The sequence below is a fragment of the Rhinatrema bivittatum genome, chromosome 6 (genome assembly GCF_901001135.1).
Source record: "Rhinatrema bivittatum chromosome 6, aRhiBiv1.1, whole genome shotgun sequence".
Classification (NCBI taxonomy): Eukaryota; Metazoa; Chordata; class Amphibia; order Gymnophiona; family Rhinatrematidae; genus Rhinatrema; species Rhinatrema bivittatum.
In genome coordinates this window covers 193,757,379-193,783,323 of record NC_042620.1, presented here as the reverse complement: position 1 = coordinate 193,783,323, position 25,945 = coordinate 193,757,379, and the positions used below count along the sequence as shown (strand labels likewise).

Below are 25,945 nucleotides of genomic sequence, written 5' to 3'. Positions count from 1 at the left end.
GGTCTCATCCCGCATATTCTTCAGGAGATGGACATTGACCCTCCTCCAGACCCAACGCCCTCGGATCCCAAGATAAGAAAGGGAGACCCTCTCTTAGCGGGACTTAGACCCCAAGCCAAGGCTTTTCCAACACATCCCAGTTTCTTACAATTGATCTCAGGTGAATGGGACAGGCCGGAAGCTTCTCTCAGAGTTAGCAGAGCTATGGAGAAGCTTTATCCTCTCCCGGTGGACTTCCTGGAACTCCTCAAGGTCCCGGCAGTGGATTCAGCAGTTTCGGCAGTTACTAAGAGTACTACCATTCCGGTAACAGGCGGCACAGCCCTTAAGGACCTGCAGGACCGAAAGTTGGAAGTCTACCTTAAGCGTATCTTTGAGGTCTCGGCGCTTGGGGTACGAGCGGCCATCTGTAGCGCTCTGGCACCTCGCAAGATCTTCCGGATTCTGAGGCTCAACAGGCAGACAGGTTGGAGTCTGTGATGGCTTATGGGGCGGACGCCCTGTATGATCTCCTCCGGGTCCTATCTCGTTCCATGGTGGCGGCTGTCTCGGCGCGTCGCCTTTTGTGGTTACGTAACTGGTCTGCGGACTCTTCATCCAAAACGCGTCTAGGTTCGTTACCTTTCAAGGGTAAGTTCCTTTTCGGGGAGGACTTGGATCAAATTATTAAGTCACTAAATGAGAATGAGGTACATAAGCTTCCAGAAGACAGACCCCGTGCTTCTAGATCGTTCAGTTTTTCCAGAAACCGTTCTCGAAATCAGCGTCGTGCACGGACAAATAGGCAGCAGCAAGCTCCACGGACTCCCTCTTATCGTTCTCAGGGCTGGAATCGGTCCTTTCGTGGACGTCGGCCCGGAAAGGAGGCTACAGGACCTCGTTCGGCCTCGAAACCAGCTCAATGATGCCAGGATGACCCACGAACCGATCCCTCGGGTGGGAGGCCGGCTCGCTCTTTTTTACAGGGAATGGGCCTGCATTACGTCGGATCAGTGGGTCCTGGATATCCTAAGACATGGTTACGTGTTGGATTTTGTCCACGTCCCCAGAGACAGGTTCCTTTTCTTTCCTTGCGGCTCCGCTCAAAAGCAGTCGGCTGTCCGTCAAACCCTGCAGCGACTGATACTGTTGGGAGCTATAAGACGGGTATCCGCCAACGAGTTGGGTCGAGGTCATTACTCCATCTATTTCGTGGTTCCCAAGAAAGAGGGTACGTTCCGACCCATACTGGATCTCAAGTCGATCAACAAGGCGCTGCGGGTCCCTCGTTTCCGTATGGAAACCCTCCGATCTGTGTTAGCGGCGGTTCATCAAGGAGAGTTCCTCGCTTCTCTGGATCTAACAGAGGCATATCTCCACATCCCGATTCATCCAGATTACCAAAGATATCTCCGCTTCAAGATTCTGGGACAACATTTTCAGTTCCGGGCTCTACCGTTTGGTCTAGCGACAGCACCGCGGGTCTTTACAAAGGTAATGGTTGTGGTGGCGGCGGCTCTACGCCGGGAAGGGATCATGGTTCACCCGTACCTAGACGATTGGCTCATACGGGCGAAGTCTCGAAGTCAGGGGCTTCAAGCTGTGAACAGGGTGGTGTCCCTTCTACAGTCTCTAGGTTGGATCATCAACTACGACAAAAGTCACCTCACGCCATCTCAGTCGTTGGACTATCTGGGCGCCCACTTCGATACGAGGGAAGGAAAAGTGTTCCTACGTCTGGAGAGAGCGCAAGCATTGAGAACGCAAGTGCGGCGTTTCATGTCTCTCTCGGATCCAACTGCCTGGGACTACCTGCAAGTTCTGGGGACAATGGCATCCACGATCGACCTAGTTCCGTGGGCCTTTGCTCATCTCCGACCCTTGCAGAAGGCATTGCTGTCCCGTTGGAAGCCAGTGTCACAGGATTATCATGCAGTTCTTCCGATCCCTCCAGCGACCCGGCTCAGTCTCGGTTGGTGGTTAGATCCCCAGTCTTTAGCCAAGGGAGTCTCCCTAGAGACACCAGACTGGATAGTGGTTACCACGGATGCCAGCCTCTCCGGTTGGGGAGCGGTCTGTCAAGCAAGCTCCATCCAGGGCACGTGGACGAGCGACCAGAGACAGTGGCCCATCAATCGTCTGGAGACCAGAGCGGTTCGGCTTGCCCTGCAGGGTTTCCTGCCGTTAGTTCGGCGGAAAGCTGTCAGAATACTGTCGGACAATGCAACTACAGTATCGTACGTCAACCGTCAGGGAGGAACGAGGAGTCGACTCGTCGCGTGGGAAGCAGAACAGCTGATGATGTGGGCGGAACGCCACTTGCTTCGACTAGCGGCCTCTCACATAGCAGGCGTAGACAACGTGCAAGCAGACTTCCTAAGTCGACAGCGTCTAGATCCAGGAGAATGGGAACTATCCTCGGATGCGATGAAGCTGATAGAGCGCCAGTGGGGGAAACCTCACATGGATCTAATGGCCACAGCGGTGAACGCAAAGGCTCCTCGCTTCTTCAGTCGCAGACGAGAACACGGCGCGGAAGGGGTCGATGCTCTGGTTCTTTCATGGCCAAGGGAGGTCCTGCTGTATGTCTTCCCGCCATGGCCCCTAGTGGGGAAGGTGCTCCGACGTATAGAGACTCATCCAGGGCCGGTGATTCTGGTAGCTCCAGAGTGGCCGCGGCGCCCCTGGTTTGCGGATCTTCTCTTTTTAGCACGCGAGGGACCATTACGTCTCGGTCACCTACCTCGTCTCCTCAGGCAGGGTCCCATATTTTTCGACGAGGCAGATCGCTTTTGTCTTGCGGCATGGCTTTTGAGAGGCGCAAACTAAGGCGTCTGGGATATCCGGAATCGGTGATTTCCACCTTATTACGTGCCAGAAAAACGTCTACCTCCGTCACCTATGTGAGGATCTGGAAGGTTTTTGAGGATTGGTGTATTGCCCACTCCATTGTTCCGGGGAAAGTCTCTCTGGTCCAGATCTTGGATTTCCTACAGACTGGACTGGAGATGGGCCTAGCCTACAACTCCATTAGGCTTCAGGTCTCGGCGTTGGGTGCTTTACTATACAACGGTAAGGACTCCCTCCTATCTTCGCACCCGGATATTACCCGTTTTCTCAAGGGGGTAAAACAGCTGAAGCCTCCCTCTAGACCGTCTTGCCCATCTTGGAGTCTTAATTTGGTTCTCCGGGCTCTGGGCGAGGCACCTTTCGAGCCTTTGCGGTCGGCCACCCTGAAGGATCTCACACTTAAGTCAATTTTCCTGGTGGCAATTAGCTCAGCCCGTCGTATCTCGGAACTTCAAGCGCTTTCCTGTCGAGAACCTTTTCTACGCTTCTCTGAAGGCGGAGTTTCTTTGTGAACAGTACCTTCGTTTCTTCCAAAGGTCGTATCTTCTTTTCATCTAGATCAATCGGTAGAACTTCCCTCGTTCGCCACAACGGAGCCCAGAAATCTCCGGGTTCTGGACGTCAAGAGATGTCTGATGCAATACTTGACAGTCACCAATGAATTTCGCCTCTCGGATCATCTTTTTGTTCTCTGGTCGGGTCCTAGGAAGGGTCGCATGGCGTCCAAGGCCACCATTGCAAGATGGCTGAAGTCTGCAATTTCTTCAGCATACATTGGGGTTGGACGTCAACCACCGATGGGGGTTAAGGCTCACTCCCTTCGGGCGCAGGCCGCATCTTGGGCGGAAAACTCAGCTGTTTCAACACAAGAGATTTGCCGAGCGGCCACCTGGAAGTCTCTTCACACGTTCTCTAGACACTATCGGTTGGATGTTCGGGCCCCTGTTTTTGGGTCCTTTGGAGATAGTGTTCTACGAGCAGGGCTGTCATCGGCCCACCCAGTGTAGGGAAGCTTTGGTACATCCCACTGTCTGGACTGATCCTGGTACGTACAGGGAAAAGAAAATTATTCCTCACCTGCTAATTTTCGTTCCTGTAGTACCAAGGATCAGTCCAGACGCCCTCCCTGTGTTTTTTTGAGGGTTTTTTGTGTTTGGGATAGGCCTCTGCTCGTTATCTCTACTTGTCTGTCTTTTTCAAGCTACCCTGGGGCTCCAGGGTTCTTCGCTTGAACAGTTTTCGTTTGCAAGTTCCATTTTGTGGTTACCTTAAACTTAACCAAAGTTCTGGTTTTACAGTTTTTACTTGATAGTTCTCAGTTCTTGATCCCTCCTTCTCTTCTCTTTCTGGCTTTGTAAGTCTAGTTACTGAGGATAGAGTCACAGGGGATGAGGTCATATAGGACCGCCCCCTGGAGTTTTTGTTTCTGACTCCATCTGCTGGACAGGGGACATAACCCACTGTCTGGACTGATCCTTGGTACTACAGGAACGAAAATTAGCAGGTGAGGAATAATTTTCTTTTAAATCTGTTATACTTTGCAGGAAGCTAAGGCTTCCTTATGAAACCTTTATAGACTGTAATAGAAATACAGACCAAGCCAAAATGATTTAAAAAAAAAAAAAAAAAAAGCTTTAAAAATCTGTTTTATAGAATCTTTGAAAATATCAAGCAGAAGCAATAGTATTTCTCAGACCCCCCCCTTACTGCTTTCACAATCATCATGGGCAAGCCAAGTGCACTGCTCCGATAGCATCCAATTGGTGAATTTTCCCTTGATGATTTTAAAGAGGAGGAGCTGAAATTGCTTAAAGTAGCTGCTGTGTTCTTCAAATCTTACCAAATTTAATTTGTCCAGAACTTTATTTATTTATTTATTTATTTTTGGTTTTTATATACCGGAAGTTCCTGTATAATATACATATCACTCCGGTTTACAAGTAACAGAGATAACTATCGCCTGCATGGCGGTTTACATGGAACATATCGAACAATTAAAACTATTATAAGACCACCTGATAATTTATTGTTCTTGTTCTCCACTCAGTCTCCTACTCATTGCCCATTTCATTCTTAGAGTGAGTTGGAGGTAGAGCTGCTCTAAATGAAAAAACACAAAAACAAAAAAAACTACAACATTTCAAAAGTACATGAGAAGTGCTAATTCCCACTTTTTGTCAACAATTTCATACACAAAATTACATCCATAACATGAACAAATAAGAGCGCTTGCTGAAATGTAATTTGTAGCACTGTTTGGAATATGGCTGCTCTTGAGAAGGTTCTGGAGAAATACATGTTAGCTGTTCAAAGGGCATTAATTACAATTTAAAAGTTAAATATTGATTTCATGCCTAAACTCATCATAACACACAGACTATCATGTAATGACCGTTATGCATTTTCAATGAGCCACTTCTATGGCCACAGTGTCACAAGTCACCTTTGCTGTCAAAGTGGGCCATGCAGTAGGTGTGAGATCATTTGAAGCCTTCTTTGCAGTCTATCAAGTTTGAACCTGTGCATATTTAAATATTATTAGAATCATATATTTTTAAGATGGTGCTGTACAAATAAATAGCACTATAAAGTACTTGTTCTATGGAAATTGTAGTAAAGGGAGGCCAGATAATTGTTTCAATATAAAAGAAATATCTATGGTTGGAAAGAACAGGGGCACAGAAGGCAGAAATATTGAAGGAAACAATTTACAGCTATGGGCATATAATTCTAGTCCTCCTACACAAATCAAATCTGGAATTTTAGTTTATTTTGTCAATACCTGTTTTGTTAATTCTCCCACTAGTCTGGACCATAGTGGTTTCATTTAAGTTCAGGGTACAAGATCAACAATTTTTTTTTCTCAAGTGTTAACTCATGCAAATTTTATCATCAACTCAGAACATCATGTGATTGTGATTCTCTACTCCTGAAGCACTCTCCAGCTAACTTATTTCCTAGTTATTAGCTGTAAAATACTCATATAGATAGGGGTATGAAATGCTTAGGTGCTTGATTGCCTGGGTGATCAAATTTTGATTACTGGTGCCTTCCATTAGGACAGATAGGGAAGGAAGCATCATTGTGGCTTGAGGCATCCTTCTTTGGGCTGCATATAAAGGGAGTTGCTGCTGCTATCCAAGGTAGCTTCTGCCACCAGGATGCACAGAGAGGGAAAGACTGCTCAGTCCAAGACAGTCCCTAGCACAGGGCTGCACAGAGCAGGAGATACCACTACAGCCTATCCCACCAGTGTACTTTGGAAAAAAAGAAGCAAACTGTGGCTTGAGAAATTGGAGAAGATATAGAAATAAAGACCGGAGGAGGCAGGAAGACAAAAATATCAAAAGAATGAAAAATAAAGGAAACTCCCCTGCTATCAGGAATACACTATACCCATTGGTCCTGAGTCCATCTGGCTACACGCTAGGAAAATTAATTTAGACCCCTACCACTCCAAATGGTATACCACCACAACCGGGGTCCCCCAAGGCTCTTGTCCATCTGCAATGCTATTCAACATTTATCTCCTTCCACTATGTCATATACGAACTGGTCTAGGCATAGACTTCAACATCTGTGCAGACGACATACAACTACTCATTCCATATTCCTCCTCCTGGAATCATACCTTCTCACTAATCACTCTTTAGATACTATATAAACTTGGCTGTCTCATAAGAACATAAGAAATTGCCATGCTGGGTCAGACCAAGGGTCCATCAAGCCCAGTATCCTGTTTCCAACAGAGGCCAAACCAGGCCACAAGAACCTGGCAATTACCCAAACACTAAGAAGACCCCATGCTACTGATGCAATTAATAGCAGTGGCTATTCCCTAACTAAACTTGATTAATAGCCATTAATGGACTTCTCTTCCAAGAACTTATCCAAACCTTTTTTGAATCCAGCTACACTAACTGCACTAACCACATCCTCTGGCAACAAATTCCAGAGCTTTATTGTGCGTTGAGTGAAAAATAATTTTCTCCAATTAGTCCTAAATGTGCTACTTGCTAACTTCATGGAATGCCCCCTAGTCCTTCTATTATTCGAAAGTGTAAATAACCGATTCACATCTACTCGTTCAAGACCTCTCATGATCTTAAAGACCTCTATTAAGTCTAGTAAGCTGTATTATTGAAAACATTTACCTTGGCTGATTTCTAGCCCATGCTGCTGATCTCTGGGAAGTAGATATTTCACCAGTTAACTTTAAAAAATGAACAGCTATCTGGCTTCTAATGATCATCATATTTCTTGTGACTCTTCTCCAAGCTGAACAGCCCTAACCTCTTCAGCCTTTCCTCATAGGGGAGCTTTTCCATCCCCTTTATCATTTTGATTGCCCTTCTCCATCGCACCTATATCTTTTTTGAGATGTGGCGACCAGAATTGTTTACAGTATTCAAGGTGCGGTCTTCACCATGGAACGATATAGAGGCATTATGACATTTTCCATTTTATTAACCATTCCCTTCCTAATAATTCCTAACATTCTGTTTGCTTTTTTGACTGCTGCAGTACACTGAGCCGACGATTTTAAAGTATTATCCACTATGATGCCTAGATCTTTTTCCTGGGTGGTAGTTCCTAATATGGAACCTAACATCATGTAACTACAGCAAGGGTTATTTTTCCCTATATGCAACACCTTGCACTTATCCACATTAAATTTCATCTGCTGTTTGGATGCCCAATCTTCCAGTCTTGCAAGGTCCTCCTACTCTGAATAATTTTGTATCATCTGCAAATTTGATAACCTCACTCGTCGTATTCCTTTCCAGATCATTTATATATATCTAACTAGATAAACGACGCTTGACCGACGTGCCGCAAATGCGCAGTAGAGAGCAGCTCTACTGCGCATGTGTGGGCGAGCACGTCGGTCTTAGGCAGCGTCAAGAAAAAAAAAACATGGCGGCGGCGGGCGGCAACGGTGGCGGCGGCGGCCAGTAGCGAGGGAGGGAGGAGAGAGAGAGAGGGAGGGACGGACTGAGTGGGAGGGACGGAGAGAGAGAGTGGGAGGGAGTGACTGAGTGAGAGGGAGGGACTGAGTGGGAGGGAGGGACTGGGAGGGAGGGAGGGACTGAGTGAGGGGGAGGGACTGGGAGGGAGGGACTGAGTGAGAGGGAGGGACTGAGTGAGAGGGAGGGAGGAGTGGGTGAGTGTGTGGGAGGGAGGTAGGGGGTGGGGAAGAGTGAGGGGAGAGGGAGAATGAGGGAGAGGTGAGAGTCAGGGATGTAAGTGGAAGGGGGGAGAGGGAGAATGAGGGAGAGGTGAGAGACAGGGATGTGAGTAAGTGGAAGGGGGAGAGGGAGAATGAGGGAGAGGTGAGAGACAGGGATGTGAGTAAGTGGAAGGGTAAGAAGTTGTGGAGCAGAGAAAAAGGGAGTGGAGGAGGGCTGAGGGGGAGGGGATGGGATTGAGAGAGGGTGGGGAGTGACTGAGGGAAGGGGAGAGAGGTGGGAGTGACTGAGGGAAGGGGAGGGAGGTGAGAGTGAGGGGAAGAAGGCAGTGGGAGACAGAGGGTGAGTAAGACTGAGTGGAGGAAAGGGGAGGAGTGAACGAGGGGAAGGGGGAGAGAGGGAGAAAAAGTGTAGAAGGGTGCTCTGTTAGAAAATGGACTGAAAACAAAATGTAATGTAGCCCGTTTTAACGGGCTTAACGGCTTGTATATATATATTGAAAAGCACCGGTCCAAGTACAGATACCTGAGGCATTCCACTGTTTACCCTTTTCCACTGAGAAATTGACCATTTAATCCTACTCTGTTTCCTGTCTTTTAACCAGTTTGTAATCCACGAAAGGACATCGCCTCCTATCCCATGACTTTTTAGTTTTCTTAGAAGCCTCTCATGAAGGACTTTGTCAAATGCCTTCTGAAAATTAAAATACACTACATCTACCGGTTTACCTTTATCCATGTTTATTAACCTTTTCCAAAAAATGAAGCAGATTTGTTAGGCAAAACTTCCCTTGGGTAATCCATGTTGACTATGTTCCATTAAACCATGTCTTTCTATATGCTCTACGATTGAGATTCCATAAAGGTACCGGCCACTTTAGGGGTGGTTGGATCTGTTTGACTCCTTTCAGAAAGCGGGAGACATCTGGGTGAGAGGTTAGGCTGCTGCCCTCCACCTTGGCTCTGTAGCAGGTCAACGCGGCCACCTGCACCTTGATGGAGTTGAGAGACAACCCCTTCTGTAATCTGTTTTGCAGGAATTCCAGAATCGTGGGAATTTTGACTGTCTGAGGGAGGATGTCGCGGTCTTCACACCAGGCTTCGAATATTCTCCATATTCGTATGTAGGTTAGAAATGTAAAAAACTTGCGTGCTCGGAGCAGATTGTCAATCACCACCCCCGAGTATCTGTTGGGTCTTCGTGGAGGATTGGGCCTTGTTGGATCAGATCCCTGTGTGGAGGTAGAGGGAGAGGGCTCCCTATCAGTAGTCTTTGCATGTCTGCGTACCACGGCCTTCTTGGCCAGTCCGGGGCCACTATAATTACTGGTCCCCTGTGGTGTTCTATCTTGCGGATGATCCCGCCCAGTATCGGCCACGGAGGGAAGGTGTATAGCAGGATTTCCTGTGGCCAGGCCTGGACGAGGGCATCAATCCCTTGGGATTGTGATTCCCGTCTGCGACTGAAGAAGTTGGGAACTTGGGCGTTGGACCGGGTTGCTAGGAGGTCCATGGCTGGTGTTCCCCAGTGGTCTACTATCAACTGGAAGGCTGTGGCCGACAGCCTCCATTCCCTTGGGTCTAGACTTTCTCTGCTGAGGTAACCTGCAGTGACATTGTCTTTTCCCATGATGTGGGCGGCTGAGATCTCTTGTAGGTTTGATTCCGCCCACACCATTAGGGTGTCTATTTCCAGGGACACCTGTTGGCTTCTGGTTCTTCCCTGGCAGTTGATGTAGGCAACTGTTGTGGCATTGTCTGACACGACTGACCGATTCGCCCCGGAGTCTTGACTGAACCGTAGGCAGGCTAACCCGACTGCCCGTGCTTCCAGTTGGTTGATGTTCCATCCAGACTCTTCCTTGTCCCATTGCTCGTGGGCGGTCAGTTCCTGGCAGTGGGCTCCCCACCCTCGTAGGTTCGCATCCGTGGTGAGCAGGATCCAGGTCGGCGGGAATAGCCTTACTCCCTTGCTCAGATGGTCTTCTTGTAGCCACCATTGTAGCTGGGTTCAAACTTCCTCTGGGAGCTGGAGGCGAACGGAGTAGTTCTGGGACACCGGATTCCATCGTGACAGTAGGGAACGCTGTAGGGGTCGCATTTGAGCTCTTGCCCATGGAACCACTTCCAGTGTGGATGTCATGAGACCAAGGACTTGGAGGTAGTCCCATACCTTGGGGCGAAGACTGCTTAACAGGTTTCGCAATTGGTTCATCTGTTTTGTTCTCTTTGTATGAGTCAGAATGGCCTTGTCTTGTCTGGTGTAGAACCGGACTCCCAGGTATTCCAGAGATTGGGAGGGCTGCAGACAGCTCTTGTTTGTGTTGACCATCCACCCGAGGTTCTCCAGTAGAGTTTTGACCCTGGTGGTCGCCTGATGACTTTCCTCTAGGGATTTTGCCCTGATCAGCCAATCATCTAGTTATGGGTGTACGAGGATTCCTTCTTTCCTCAATGTCATCGCCACTACAACCATGATTTTGGTGAACGTTCGTGGTGCTGTGGCTAGCCCGAAGTGTAGTGCCTGGAACTGGTAGTGGTGGTTCAGGATCACAAAATGTAAAAAACGCTGATGCTCGTGATGGACCGGGATGTGCGGGTAGGCTTCTGACAGATCCAGGGATGTGAGAAATTCTCCCGGCTGTATCGCCCTTATGACCGAGCGTAGGGTTTCCATGTGGAAGCGAGGTACCCTCAGGTGGCGGTTGATGGACTTGAGGTCCAGGATGGGCCGGAACGTACCCTTTTTCTTGGAAACGATAAAATAGATGGAATAGTGCCCAGTATTTTGTTGATGTGTGGGCACCGGTGTTATGGCCTTTAAGTCGAGCAATTTGGTCAGTGTGGTCTCCACTGCCGTCCTCGTGGAAGGGTCGTGGCAGGGAGATTTCACAAATTTGTCCGGAGGAATGTTGTGGAAGTCCAGATAATATCTCTCTTGAATGATGGTTAGGACCCACTTGTCCGAAGTTATCTCAACCCATCTTTGGTAGAATAGGGCAAGTCTGCCCCCTATGGCTTCTTCCTGTGGATGGGTCAGCTGATCTTCATTACGGGATGCGGCTGGGGCCTGGACCCGTGCCGGCTCCCCTTTTGCTGTGTTTGTTCCGAAAGGACTAGCCCCTGCCTGCGGGGCAAGATGCTTGATATGTACTTTTGTACGGCTTGAAGCGCTGTGATCCCCTGCCCTTAGATATTCGGGGGGAGGGGTGCTGGCTTCTCTTGTTCTTGTCCTCCGGTAGCTGTGGTACTGGAGAATCGCCCTATTTGTCGGCTAACTTCTCCAGCTCGCTTCTGAACAGGAGGGTTCCCTTAAAAGGCATTCTCGTGAGTCTCGTCTTGGACCTCACGTCCGCTGACCAGATTCGGAGCCAGAGTCGCCTTCTGGCTGCTACAACGGACGAAATGCCTCTGGCTGCGGTGCGCACCAGGTTGGAGGTCACATCCGTGAGGAATGTTACTGCTGGTTCTAGTGCTTCGACGGGTGTGATGGTGTTCCTGGTCTTTGATAAACAGGCGCGTGTCACCACGGCACAGCAGGCCGCGATCAGTATGACATAGCTGATACGTCAAATGACTGTTTGAGGATGGATTCCAGATGTCTGTCCTGGGCATCCTTGAGTGCTGCTCCTCCCTCGACTGGGATGGTAGTGCACTTTGAGACCGTGCAGACCATGGCATCCACTTTGGGGAATGCCAGGAGATCTTTGACAGCAAGGTCCAGTGGGTTATAGGGCTGCCAGAGTCTGTTCCCCCTTGAACATGGCCTCCGGAGCCTCCCTATTCCAGGTCAATCAGCTGTTGAATGGCTTGCAGCAAAGGGAAATGGCGGGACGCCTGACTGAGTCCCTCGAGGAGGGAGTTCGTCTTCAGTTCCCCTGTGGCACTCGTGCCTGGGATAATGAGCTCTTTCAAGCTGTGAGCCACGAGGTCTGATAGTTCGTCTTTGGTGAAGAACCGCCTCATTGTTCGGTAAGGTTCCGTTCCTGAGGGAATTTCCCCTTCCTCCAGGGAGTCTTGATCCTCGTCCAAGATGTCCGTGTCCCCAATGTTGGGGCATTTGGGCGGGAGAGGCACTTCTCTGGGTTTAGAGGGGCCTGGGATGTTAGGGTCCTCTGGGGGAGGCTGTGGCTGTGTCATTGGAGGCGCCGGTTGCATGTGGACAAAGGTATGTAGGCCTTTGAAGAATTCTACCCAGGAGAAAGATGCTGGGTCTAAATTGAGAGGCGCTGCATCCCCGGGGAGCCCCGTTTGAAGGAAGCAACCACTGGGGGTAGAGATGTGCGGTGTACTGTCGGTGGATCCGGATCCCAGTACTGGCAAGGGAGGACCTTGACCTGGTTCACCCAGGGCCTCCTAACACTGTAGATTCAGAGCCGTAGCCTCTTCGTGCTGCGCAGCTCTTATGTGGCATGCTGGGCAGCCTGAGCCTTGAGCTTCTTGTCTGGTGGTGCCATGGCTTGTGCGCGTAGAATTGCAGAAACCCCCGGTTTGTGCGTTCAAGTGTACGCCTGGAGGCTTAGTTATGCACTCTGGCCGCGCCGAAGTTGTGCGTGTAGGTCGGATGTGCACTCAAGAAGATGCGTGCGCTGTTGTGCGCACAGATTTAATTTATGCGCCCGGCACAGTTGAGCGTGTGTCTGTGCGCCCGGCACCCTCTTGGGCGTCGGTATGCGCACAAGTGATTTGTGCGCCTGGCTCGCCTCTGTGCGCACAGATCGTATCAGCAGACAGGGCGGCGATCAAGAGGAAATGGCGTCGGTGACCACGTGAGCAATAAGGTGACCACCTCGGAGGGTCTCCACGTGGGAGGACCCTCATATCGGACCAGGGATTAGCCCGGACAGGGCTGATCAACCCGGTAGCACTGACGCCGGCTGGCGATCTGTGCGGCTATCCGAGCCTCAGAGACTGGAGACTTTTAGGAAGTTTTCTACCTTACCTTGTCTCGGCGTTTCCTGGTCTCATTCCGGGCGGTCTCCAGCTGCGGGGGGAGAGGGCAAGGTACCTTCACCACCGGGCTCGAAGTTGCACCCGCTGCCTCTCAGTCGCACCCGTTGCCAGGGGCTACGTCCATGGCGGGAACCAGCTGCTGGACCGAGGCCTACCTCTGAGGGATCTTGGAAATCACCTCAGGAATTCTCAACTGGGGGAGGGACCCATAGGTATCATCGCAGGAGAGCGAGGCTCGTCTGTAGAGGTAAAATTTCTTCTTTGTTTTGGATTTCTTTGGTTAGAATACAACGCTGAACAAGCGTGTATAGAGTCCCGAACTGCTATGGAGACGGAGAAATACTGGAGAGCAGAGCTTCCTGCAGGGGTATATGTACTAGGGCTGACATCAGATTGAAATCTGACTCCGTCTCCTAAATCTTGATCCATGTCCAACAATGATGCAAAATAGGATCCTTTTCCTCAGTAAATTGAGCTACAATCTCAATTTCAGAGTAAGACTTATTGCCAGATGCTTGCTAAAGGCTGTCCTCTCTCAAGGGTGGAAATAAATAGTTTTAGAAAACATGGGCACTAACTCAAACTTTCAGGAATAAGTGATAAAAAAAACCCCTTTTTATATCTTGTTTTGTCTTTTTTTTTTTTTAACACTTATTCTGCTTTTGGTTTTAACTTTCTGCTTCTAGCCTTTCTCCCCTTTTCCTTCTAACCCCTCCAACCTTTCCTCACTGGTGACCAACCTGCACAACTGCTATCTGCCCCTTCCCACCCCCAACTCGACCACAGGCACAGATAGTCTCCTACCCAGGCCCAGCTCCTCCTTTCACTGCCGATGGTGGTGCCTCTCCTGCCTGAGCCAAACCTCTCTCACTGTTAACAGCTGCTCTTCTTCAGCTTGGGCTTGGCTCCTCCTCTGATAGCAGATGGCAGATCCTCTCCATTCTTGGTCAGGAATTCTTACGACAACGAGTCTCCTACCTGGGACCAGTGGCAAACCAATATATCATTTCCAAAAGAAAATCTATGAAAAATATCAGACATAATGGTTGATATTTTTCATAGGATTTATTTTGGAAATTATACATTTCATAGCACTTGGTGGCACAACTTGATGGTATATGATTAGACATAAGTGACTGAAGTTGAGCCATTCTAAGTGGCTAATGACACACTGTATATGATGTCATGGTTTCACATTCATTTATTTTTATTAAGTGTTGCAAACATTTAGTTCACTTCCACTTTGAACACATTATTGTATAGCGAATGGACATTGCTTCTTTCTGATGTTAGTACATTTTCTTAATTTAAAACAGAAAAAAAACAGTAATTTACAGATATAACATTTAATACATGTCACTAATCCCTGTTGATGGTGTACTGCACTCCCAGCTGGCATTCTTACAGAACTACTACCATTATGTCAGCATGGCTCTATCACAATGAATCCTCAATTCAAGAACGGAGCAGCTTAGATCCTCAGATTTGTCTTTTCAAACTAGAACAGTTTACAAAGGGAAGACACCTCAATTAAGCATTACAAAGGGAAGAACTTTTCATGAAAACATTACCATAGTTGCTTTGGTTACATTTTGCAAATTTCTCCCCTTTACAGGTGAATAATTTGGCATTGTAGATAATCAGTTACAGTTCCTATGTTTGCAGAGAGCTCATATAACACTGTTATATGTACAGAACTTAGAAAGCCTCTAGAAAAGTAATTCCCAAATATCTACAGATTTCAGAAAGTATCTTCTCTGTGCTATAAAATCACAATTGGGGAAGGAATCTCAAACTTGTATTTAATGATGGCCTTGAAGGCTCTAATCCGATGCTGTGTTCTCTGAGAAGACTTTGCTCCTGAGAAACTCAATTCTATCTTCCTCCTCTAGCTTTTCAAACTCTTGTTCATGGACCTAAAGATAGAAGAAGAATTATTTTTAAGCACAGAACTTATGCCAGCAATCACAAATCAAAACATGCTGGATGGTATGGAGATCATTTTATAACAGATACATTTCATAAACAGGTATCATTTAAATTGAAGAGGGTGATACATGTAAAAGTGAGAATGGTTTATCATTTGTCTTGCTGAGTTGAAGCCAAAGGTAGCATACAAAACGGCGTAAAAAAGACCAGTTGGTCTACAGGCTCTTTGTGGCCCCCATGCTAGTTTCATATGTTCTGTAGCATGCCAACTGGTTACTGCCAGGAAGAATACAGGCTCAATATGGGAGAAATGCAACTTTCACCCTTCCCTCTTTCAAGCATGTGTCCACAAAAAGGAGGTGCATCTGTTTTGAAGTGCTTGAAAAATGGAATATAACAATACATACAAACTAGTCTCTACTGTTTTGTAGCCTAAGTTATTTATTTATTATTTCATATTTCTACATAGTCTTACCAAAGCTGCCCAATGTACTTCACAATACTAGATTTATAAAACCCATATTGTACATTAGCATATCATAAAATACATAAGTCCTCCAAAAATAAAAAAAATCTCATACACTGTTCAGTAAAGTTCAATGGGCTTGTCTCAGTGTTATGGCACTCAGTATTTATTTTGCAAGATAAGCATGAGGAGGAAGAGCGAATGAAAGAGGGGCACTGGAATGGAAACATACCTAGGAACAAGCCTAGGATGTTTTTGAAGCTTGGAACAATCAATAGTGAGATCCCAGGACATTTAATTATTAAGTTTTCATGGTCTCATTTTTAATAATGACAATCTTTTGAGTAAAGTTTTTGATTTGTCTTTGAAAAGCAAAATAATCGATAGTTAGGGATAGTGTTCCAGCAAGTGACTGAAAACAGCAGTGCTAATTATGATCATGCTTGAAGCCCATCGCGTGGCAGGTGGTGGTAGATTATACTTAAAGGCATAAATAATATCTGATGCTGGTTCACTAATATAATACAATTACAACAGTCAATAAGAAAGTGATTATAGTGTTACACTATTGCAGGCACGCCTCTGTTTTAGTGTGGGAGCATACATAGGAACATGCCAGATCTGACTGTTTCTGAGCCATAGAGACCCAACTTTGTTGCCAGCAAGTGTCAGATTTTCTCTGGGTCGCTAACTGGAGGAACCAAATAGGCCAGCGACATTGCAGTGAGCCATGGCCCCGACATGGAGGAGGCAAGAGAAGGATTGGGAAGGGAAGTGATATGATAGTTGTAAGGATAAATAGAGAAGGGAAGAAAAACATCTAGGAAAGAAAGCAGGGTCTTCACTCAGCATTTTCTAGTGCACATGATGTGCTTGAAATCACAATGTAGGTATGGACTTGCCTTTCCTGCAGGGAGGTGCCACTAATATGGGTTTCTTGCCATTTCTTACTGCTTATCTTGTTGATGGCACTTATCACTAAGAAAGGTACTCCATCATATGCGGCTGCACTCCTTCGAATCCATGCTGCAGCCATCCCTTTGAGTTGTTCAGTGGACAGAATATTTACTTACATACTCTTTCTATCAGATGAAGTAATCGCTATGAATCGAATCACAATTGATGGAGTAATACTGAGCTATCTGTAATTAAATAGTTCATTTGTACTGCCAACACCCTTTCTATACACCTTCATAGGCAGAGCGTGAGCAACACCCACTTACAGCTGTTTCGCATATACACATAGCCCCTGAGGCAGCTCTCCACAGAGAGCGAAACTCGGCCAGAGTCAGGACATATTTTTGAGGAACTAAAAGTTTGTGTATTAGAGCAGATTTTGCCACATTGGCGTGGTGGTGACCTGAATCAAAAACTCTTGAAAGCAGAACAAAGATGGATACATCTTTTAGATACCCTCCACCCCAAAGGGCTGAATGCCGAACTCGAATTAAATGTGTTTCTGTGAACACTAACTTGATACTGACGTCATACTGAAAGATGACGTGTAAGTTAAGGATTGGACTATACTTGTTTTTAAGCTCGCGTCTGACGAAACGATGGTCTCTGTTTCTCTTGTGGAAAGAAGTTGTGAGACGATGTTCGTCCATTTTGAAGGTCCGACTGCACGCCGACCCGAGATAAGTAATTTCTAATATATTATTGAAAGATACAAAATGGATAATATTTTCTAAAAAAATTATATCAAATACAGGTATCGATTTAACAGAGAAAGATTGCCTATGATAAGAATTCTGCACTTTTACTATAGCTCCTGATGAAGCAGCTGGTGCTGCGAAACCTCGGCCGTATGTTGAGCTTTTGTTTAAGATCCACATCATAAATAAGTGCTGCAGTGAAGAAAAGATTGTTAAATTTAAAAAAATGCAAAATTGAAAAACTCAAAAAAAGACTGCCACAGATGATTAGAAGTCCGGGCGGCTCTCCTGTCAATATTCAGAGAACACGCTGACAGGCTTGATGATGCGGCTATATAATTTAAAATAAATACAAAATAAATATATCTATTCCTGTGGGGATACGGCGATTCAGAGAAATTCATTGTGACATTTCCTTTTCTACATTGTTCTTAATATTGATGGAAATTGTCTGAGTTCTTTTTGTATAAGGTAAGAACATGCCATACTGGGTCAGACCAAGGGTCCATCAAGCCCAGCATCCTGTTTCCAACAGTGGCCAATCCAGGCCATAAGAACCTGGCAAGTACCCAAAAACTAAGTCTATTCCATGTTACCGTTGCTAGTAATAGCAGTGGCTATTTTCTAAGTTAACTTAATTAATAGCAGGTAATGGACTTCTCCTCCAAGAACTTATCCAATCCTTTTTTAAACACCGCTATACTAGCTGCACTAATCACATCCTCTGGCAACAAATTCCAGAGTTTAATTGTGCGTTGAGTGAAGAAGAACTTTCTCCGATTAGTTTTAAATGTGCCACATGCTAACTGGGGGTGAATGGGGATGTGCTCATAAGCATCTTTCAGATCTACAGCATACATCCAATCCCTATTTGAAAAAGGGAAAAATCATTTGGAAGGAGTTCATATTGAATCTCTCCGTAACCAACAATTTGTTCAGCCTCCGTAAGACCAGAATAGATCACAATCCTTCATTTCTTGGGGATAAGGAAATATCAGGAATAGAACTTTTTGCCACACTCCTGCAAAGGAACAACTATCTCCAGCTGCAATTGGAGCTATAGATAGAAATCTATTGGGTTAGGTGAGATAAACTTAAGCGGCAGCCATATTTCACATTTTTCAAGACCTTGGTGACACTGATCCATTCTGGAAGGAAGGACTGGACCCTTCCCCCCACTGGAGGAGATGGACCTCAAGGATGTCAAAAACCAGTCCTAGGATTAAGCTGCAACTGCTGCTGGGCCTTCAGCTGATGTTTTTTCCTCTGCCTGCTCTAATGGGCACCTGATGCTACTACAGGTGGTAGGAGCTCAATGACATTGAAAAGGGTGGAAGGGACATCTTCGGAAGAACAGATGTTTGTAGGAGAAATACTGTTGTCTGATTAGGGATAACTCATCCCCACCACCACAGATAACTGTAGGATGGTTTGATGCTCTTTAAAGCCACCATCTCTTTCATCTTGCTGCCAAACAAATTGTATCCTGTACATGGTACGGCTGCCAGATGGTCATCTCTCTCATTCGCAACCATGTGAACATACAAGCTACAATGCAGCAGAGGCCTGGGCCATGGTGTTAAAAGCTATGTACATGCACAGATCAAATGCTTCTCACATTCTTTTGTGTCTTCCACTGCATGATGGAGCTCCACCTGTCCATTGTCTATCAATTCCATCAAAGGTTTCAGCTTTTGCACACATTCATACAAATACTTCACCATGTATAGCTGATAAGCCATGAAGCGAAAGCTAAACATCTATCCCTGGAAGACCTTTTTTCCCTACATATCCAATACCTTTGAATTCTTTGTAGGAGGCATGTTCATAGTGCATCCCAAGTGCACTTTGCACACTTCAACACTGACTCCACCAACATTAAGTGGTGCAGTAGCTGAACTACCACAAAACCTGGGGAGGCCTGTATCCTATGTTTTAAGTCAAGCTTTCGGGCAACCAGAAGGCATGTCAATGTCTGCCAGAACCATATTTGCTGGTTGCTGAGAAGTTGCACTGGAATGGACACATAGTCCATTGAAAATTGAAGAAAGCTAAAGACATCTGCTTCTCAGATCTTAGTTTAATTTATTAAATTTTTCTTAATCATCTTCCTTCTTCCTAATACTGATGGACTATGTGTCGTCACCATCTTATCCAAAAAACATAAGTAGCAGAAATCTTCCAGAGGAGAATGAGAACAAGCCATGACCATGAAGACGATAAAGACTATGCGAAGGGGACCTCCACTGGTTCAAGAAGAAAATATCTGGCAGGAACTCAGAATGAATTGATAACACCTCTCCTTCTAATCCATGAAGGGACTTATCTGGAGGTGAATTTAAAACCTCAGGAACCCCCTGGGGATGAAATCTGAACCACTGGGAGACTTTGAACAGCCCCACTATGTGGGAAGATTTCCTCCATCTGTGACAAAATAGGCTCCAACTTCTCTCTCCGGTTTTCAGGAGGCAAAGAATTTTTTCAATAGCTCTGATATCTGGGTTCCCATAGGCTGAGGGACCCTATGCCCTGGAGTTGGAGGAGAGACATCCTCTCCAGAAACCCAGATTGGCTCATGCTAAGGGTTGCAGACACCAAAAGTGCAGAACACGAACTTGGGGCTACAGTTTTAACTGTAGAAGTGGCTGGCTCAGAGGAACTCTGCATTGTAGCATCAACATCTCTTGCTGGCTGGCAGCAGACATGGTTTGAGTTGCTGGTGAAACCATTTTTTTGCACCTTAGCAGGACTCGTGTGCAAATGCACTGAGTTGCTTGGTTTTGATGAAACAGATGGTTCCTTGGTCCATACTGGATCTGGATAAAACAGGATGGCTTGACGCAATAAGAATCTTCCGCACCATGAATGACTTCACATCTGTGCCAAGGAGGCAACCTCCTATTGTGGGGTTGAAGACAGCTCCGCTCTGGTGGGGCCCTGAGATTACAGTGCCATCATTTCCAGTGCTGGGAGAAACAGCACCGAAGGGGATACCCACACCTCTTTGGCATCTTCCTTCTGGCCACAGCCGGTGTCTGGGTGAGAGTGGGGTTCAGTGTTCCTAGATTAGTGGGAAAAAAAGGAGAAAAAAATCTTGTCTCAATTTCCTGCATTGAGATTCTGTCAACAATTCACTCTGTGAAGAGGAACAGCTCTGCTGCTCTATCATGCCCTATGACTTCTGGCTCTTGCCTGGCTGCGTCTGCTGCAGAGCCTCCATTTTGCAGGTATGGTACTGATATTCTCTCGGAAATATCCTACTACAACTGTAGCAATTAGATATATCATGATCCAGGTCCAGGCAGTGACAGCAAACAGAATGCATATCTGTAATAAACATTAGCACCCACAAATGTAAGCCTTGAAACTGCTAACCTCAGTCTTCTTGGATTTTTTTTTTTTTTTTTTTAACTGAAAAGAACTGTTGAGAGGCTGCTAAGGCAATAGCAAAAAATTGAAATGAGGCAGAATGATGTCAAGAAAGGCCCAAACAAATCTTAAAGAGACTGACTGGAACATGTCTGTGTGGTAGCTCAGATGAAGAGAGACCCGGCAGCACAAACATGCAGAAACTCCTAGACATGCTCAATAAAAGCTTTTTACTGAGCTCTGAGAGCTGGTCTGTGTCAGCACCAACAGATGTCACAAATGCATAATGGCTGATTCATGCCTGCTTATCAATGGAGGCTATAGCATAACTAGGTTACTATGGGACACTACAGCATTCAAACAGAGGTCCATATTCAGTTACTGGCTGGACTGCAAAGTTATCCAGATAACTTTGGAGGGATATTCAGTGGTACAGCTCTCTACTGAATATAGCCAGCTATCTAAAAGATAGATAAGTTTATCTGGCTAACTTCAGGAATGCTCTATAACTACAATTAGCTGGATAACCTATACTGAAAAGGAATACTAAACGTTCACAAATTATTTTATTTGCAAAACTTTAGTAAAAAAAAAAAAAAATTATGAAAGACTGTTGATTATACTTTAAATGTGCATATAGGCTATGGATTTATACCCAAAGGTTTTATATGATAATCCTAAATTTATGAGATCACTGGTGCCTTTAAAAGTAAAGAGGTCCATATTCAGAGGCATTTAGCTGGAAAACTCACAAGTTATCTGGCTAAATGACAACTTTTGAATATTCTGAGCACTTATCTGGCTAAACTTTAGCTGGATATCTCATCATCCAGCTAAAATTTAGCCAGATAATGTATGCACATTCTGGGAGTGTTTCTGGGAGATTAGGTTAATCGTATAAATTATCCAGCTATTCTGGACATAAAGCAGTCCTGAAGTTAGCCAGATAAACCTATCGGCTATTTTTAAAAAGAACAGATAATTATACTTTAAAAGCGTGCAACAGGTTGTGAATTTATGCCCCAAACCTTTATACAATAGTCCTAAATTTAGATAACTGAAGCCTTAAAAGTTAAGTTTAGTGAATACTGTAGCGTGCCATTGTTTTCATTTGCAATTATAAAGACTCAGGTAAATTTTAAAAAGAGCGCGCGTGAGCCCATAAACAAGCATATTCGGCACTCGAACAAAAATATGCTCAATTTTATATTGTGTGTTGTGCGTGCAAGTACACATTTAAAATATACCTACCATGCGTATGCTGGAGCCTTTATGTGCATGCTCACAAGTTACCATTGTGGGGGGGGGGGGGGAGAAACTTTTAGAGAGGCAAACTGACACTCTATATCTCCCCCATTGAAAGAGGGGCACTTTCAACTCAGGGTGGGGTTGTTTTTTTTAGGGGGGGGGGAGCGGTGTTACATTGGTTTGATTTGGGCGCAAAGGTCTGTAGACCCTTGTATACTGCCCCTCCACAAAACCTACCCTGACTTGAAAGTGCCCCTCTTACAGTGGCAGATATATCTATAGGTTCAGATTGCCTCTCTAAAGGGCCGATGTAATAAGATGTGCGCTGAAGCTACCGTGTGTTTTTATGTGCATTTTCCTTCGCAAAGCCCTGTACAGGTATGTAAATAAGGGTTTTATATGCGAGAAAAAAAGCGCGTACAAACACGCTTAGACTCGCGGTTTTCCTGCGCGAGTGCATGCTAATGGCATACAAAGGAGGTGATTATTTGCAGGCAATGCAGGGAGCCATGCTAGCAGGGAGATCAGGCTAGGTTTTTCAATGTGGGTTTTTAGCGCCTGGGAGGGTTTTTAGGGCAGGAGGTAAGTGAAAGCGCTGCCGTGAAGACCGTTTTTTTTTTTTTTTTAATGCCTTTGCGGGTCAGCCAAACGATGGACGTAACGGGTAGTGAGAAGGAAGCTTTTCAATGAAGCAGAATCGCCGATCTGCATTCCATGCTCTCGATGGCGGTCAGAGTCTGATCATGAAGGGGTTAGATATTGCTCTAACCACCTTCACATCAACTTCTGGACCACTAATTTATTGGAGAAATTACTTACCTGATAATTTCGTTTTCCTTAGTGTAGACAGATGGACTCAGGACCAACGGGTATAGTGTACTCCTGTTACCAGTTGGAGACGGATCAGATTTCAAACTGACGTCAGCTCCTAGTACATATACCCCTGCAGGAAGTGCAGCTCTTCAGTATTCTCCTTGAAAAGCCTTGTGGATATATGTGTGACTGACTGATTGATTAACTTAATAATATGATTAACTTAAATAACTTCATAACTTGTTAGAACGTTTAAAACATGATTAACTTGATTAACTTGAACTGGTTGATTGACTATAGCTGGAGACCGCCAGTGTACTCAACCGGAAAGCATCGACACCCGGCAGGGTGGATGCCCTAAGTAGATGAAAACATGGCTTACCCTTGATTCATTGACAAAAAACCATGTATAATGGCAGCCAAGGGTGGGATGCTGAGTCCATCTGTCTACACTAAGGAAAAAGAAATTATCAGGTAAGTAATTTCTCCATTTCCTAGCGTGTAGCAGATGGACTCAGGACCAATGGGATGTATAAAAGCTACTCCTGAACTGGGTGGGAGGCTGCCAGTGGTCCACTTAGAATTGCCCTTGCAAATGCCGTGTCCTCCTGAGCCTGCACATCCAGACGGTAGAATCTGGAGAAGGTACGGATGGAGGACCACGTTGCCGCCCTGCAGATCTCGGCAGGTGACAACATTCTAGTTTCTGCCCAGGATACCGCCTGGGCTCTGGTAGAATAGGCCTTGACCTGTAGAGGTGGAGGTTTTCCAGCTTCTACGTAGGCCGCCTTGATGACTTCTTTGATCCAGCAGACAATGGTTGCCCGTGAGGCCGCTTCTCCTTGCCTCTTTCCGCTGTGAAGGATGAAAAGGTGGTTTGTCTTTCGTACTGGTTCTGCCATTTCCAGGTATCTGGATAGGAGTCTGCCGATGTTGAGGTGGCGTAGACTATGGGCTTCTTCAGAATTCTTCAAGCCATCCATCGTTGGTAGTGAGATGGTTTGGTTAAGGTGGAAGTGGGAGACCACTTTGGGAAGGAAGGAGGGCACCGTGCGTAGTTGGATGGATCCCGGGGTGAGTCTGAAGAACGGCTCACGGCAGGACAGTGCTTGTAGTTCCGAGATGCGGCGGGCTGAACACACGGCCAGCAAGAACACTGTCTTTAAGGTTAACAGGCGGAGAGACAGGCCTTGGAGGGGTCTGAAGGTGGATCCCGCTAGGAACTCCAAGACGAGGTTGAGGTTCCATAGAGGTACTGGCCACTTTAGTGGTGGGCGGATGTGTTTGACTCCTTTCAGAAGCGTGATACATCTGGGTGCGAGGCTATACTGTTGCTCTCGCTCCCGGAGCCGTTGCATGACAATGCTGCCATTTGTACCTTGATGGAGTTGAGGGACAGACCCTTCTGTAGTTCATTCTGTAAGAATTCCAGGATGACGGGGACATTGGAGGAGTGTGGCTTGACGTTGTGGTCTTCGCACCAGGCCTCAAAAACTCTCCAGATCCTTATGTATGTTAGAGATGTGGAGAACTTGCGTGCTCTGAGGAGAGTATCTATTACCGTCCCCGAGTATCCGCTCTTTCTCAGGTGGGCCCTCTCAATGGCCAGACCGTAAGAGAGAATTGAGCTGGGTCCTCGTGAAGGATCGGACCTTGTTGTAGTAGGGCTCTGTGTGGGGGCAGGGGTAGTGGATTCCCTGCCAGTAGTCTTCTCATGTCTGCATACCAGGGTCTTCTTGGCCAATCTGGAGCCACCAGAAGAACTAGACCCCTGTGTCGCTGTATCTTGTGTATGATTGCTCCCAGCAAGGGCTACGGCGGGAAGGCATATAGCAGGGTCCCCGGTGGCCAGGTCTGTACCAGGGCATCGATCCCCTGGGACTGCGGATCCCGCCTGCGGCTGAGGTATCTGGGTACTTGAGCGTTGGATCTGCTTGCTAGAAGGTCCATGTCTGGGGACCCCCACCGATTCACTATCATCTTGAAGGCTGTGGACGACAGCTTCCATTCTCCTGGGTTTAGACTTTCCCTGCTGAGGAAGTCTGCCGTGATGTTGTCTTTCCCGGTGATGTGGACGGCGGAGATCTCCTGGAGATTTGCTTCCGCCCACGCCATCAGGAGGTCTATTTCCAGGGACACCTGTTGGCTTCTGGTTCCGCCCTGTCAGTTGATGTAGGCCACAGTTGTGGTGTTGCCTGACATCACCCTGACCACTTTATCTCAGAGTCTGTGGGCGAACCGCAGGCAGGCTAGTCTGACTGCCCGCGCTTCTAGGCGGTTGATGTTCCATCCCACCTCTTCTGCGTTCCACCGTCCTTGGGTGGTTAACTCTTCGCAGTGTGCTCCCCATCTGTGTAGACTGGCATCTGTGGTGAGCAGGGTCCAGGTTGGGGACGATAGTCTTGATCCCCAGCTCATGTGGCTGGTCTGCAGCCACCACCGTAGCTGGGTCCGGATTCTGCCCGGGAGTGGTAGACGTACGGTGTAGTTCTGGGTCTGTGAGCTCCACCGCGATAGACGTGAGCGTTGTAGGGGCCTCATGTGGGCTCGCGCCCATGGCACCACTTCCAATGTGGATGCCATCAGCCCGAGGACTTGCAGGTAGTCCCATGTTGTGGGACGAGGAACGCCCAGCAAGGTCTGCAGTCGGTTCCGCAGTTTTGATCTCCTTGTGGGGGTCAAGCTGACCTTGTCTTCCTTGGTGTCGAATCGGACTCCTAGGTATTCCAGCGACTGTGAGGGCTGTAGGGAGCTTTTGTTTGTGTTGACCACCCATCCTAGGCTTTCCAGCAGTGTTATCACTCTGCTGGTCGCTTGGTGGCTTTCCTCCGGTGACTTTGCCCTGATCAGCCAATCATCTAGGTAATGGTTTAATGGTTTATTAAATTTTATATACCGACACATCGGACAAGCCTTCACATCGGTAAGGTAAGGGTGAACGAGGATTCCTTCCTTCCTCAGTGTTGCCGCCACCACTACTATTACCTTGGTGAATGACCGGGGTGCTGTGGCTAACCCGAAGCGTAGTGCCCGGAACTGATAGTGACGATCCAGGACCTTGAAGCGTAGGTAGCGCTGGTGCTCCTGATGAATTGGGATGTGTAAGTAGGCCTCCGAAAGATCCAGGGATGTGAGGAACTCTCCTGGTTGTATTGCGCGTAGGGTTTCCATGCGGAAGCGGGGGATCCTTAGGGTGGCGGTTGACCGACTTGAGGTCCAGGTTAGGCCTGAATGTACCCTCTTTCTTGGGTGCGGGAACCAATATCTGGAACAAAATGCCCACTGACCTGAGTCTTGAACCCTGCCATAAAAAATTCAAGCAGAACCTCAAAACTTGGCTGTTCGAACAAGCATACTCACAATGATCTTTTCCATTTTCTGAAATACCTATTACTTGTACTGCTTCTCCAATAGATCATTTGGGATTATATTATTATTATTTTCAATAGATAATGATTATCTTTAAGTTAATTTGATTAGTGCTTAACTATGTCT

At 46.6% G+C, this 25,945-nt stretch overlaps 1 protein-coding gene across 3 annotated transcripts in view; it reads right to left on the bottom strand.

Annotated features, from left to right (window-relative positions):
- Window positions 1–14,153: 14,153 nt before the first annotated feature.
- FASTKD2 (FAST kinase domains 2) overlaps window positions 14,154–25,945 on the bottom strand; it is a 120,003-nt gene continuing 108,211 nt past the window's right edge. For all 3 annotated transcript variants that reach the window (XM_029606345.1, XM_029606347.1, XM_029606346.1), the window contains one exon: window positions 14,154–14,886. In XM_029606345.1, coding sequence (XP_029462205.1) covers window positions 14,794–14,886 — 93 coding nt within the window. In that variant the 3' untranslated portion in view covers window positions 14,154–14,793. The remainder of the gene's footprint in view (window positions 14,887–25,945) is intronic.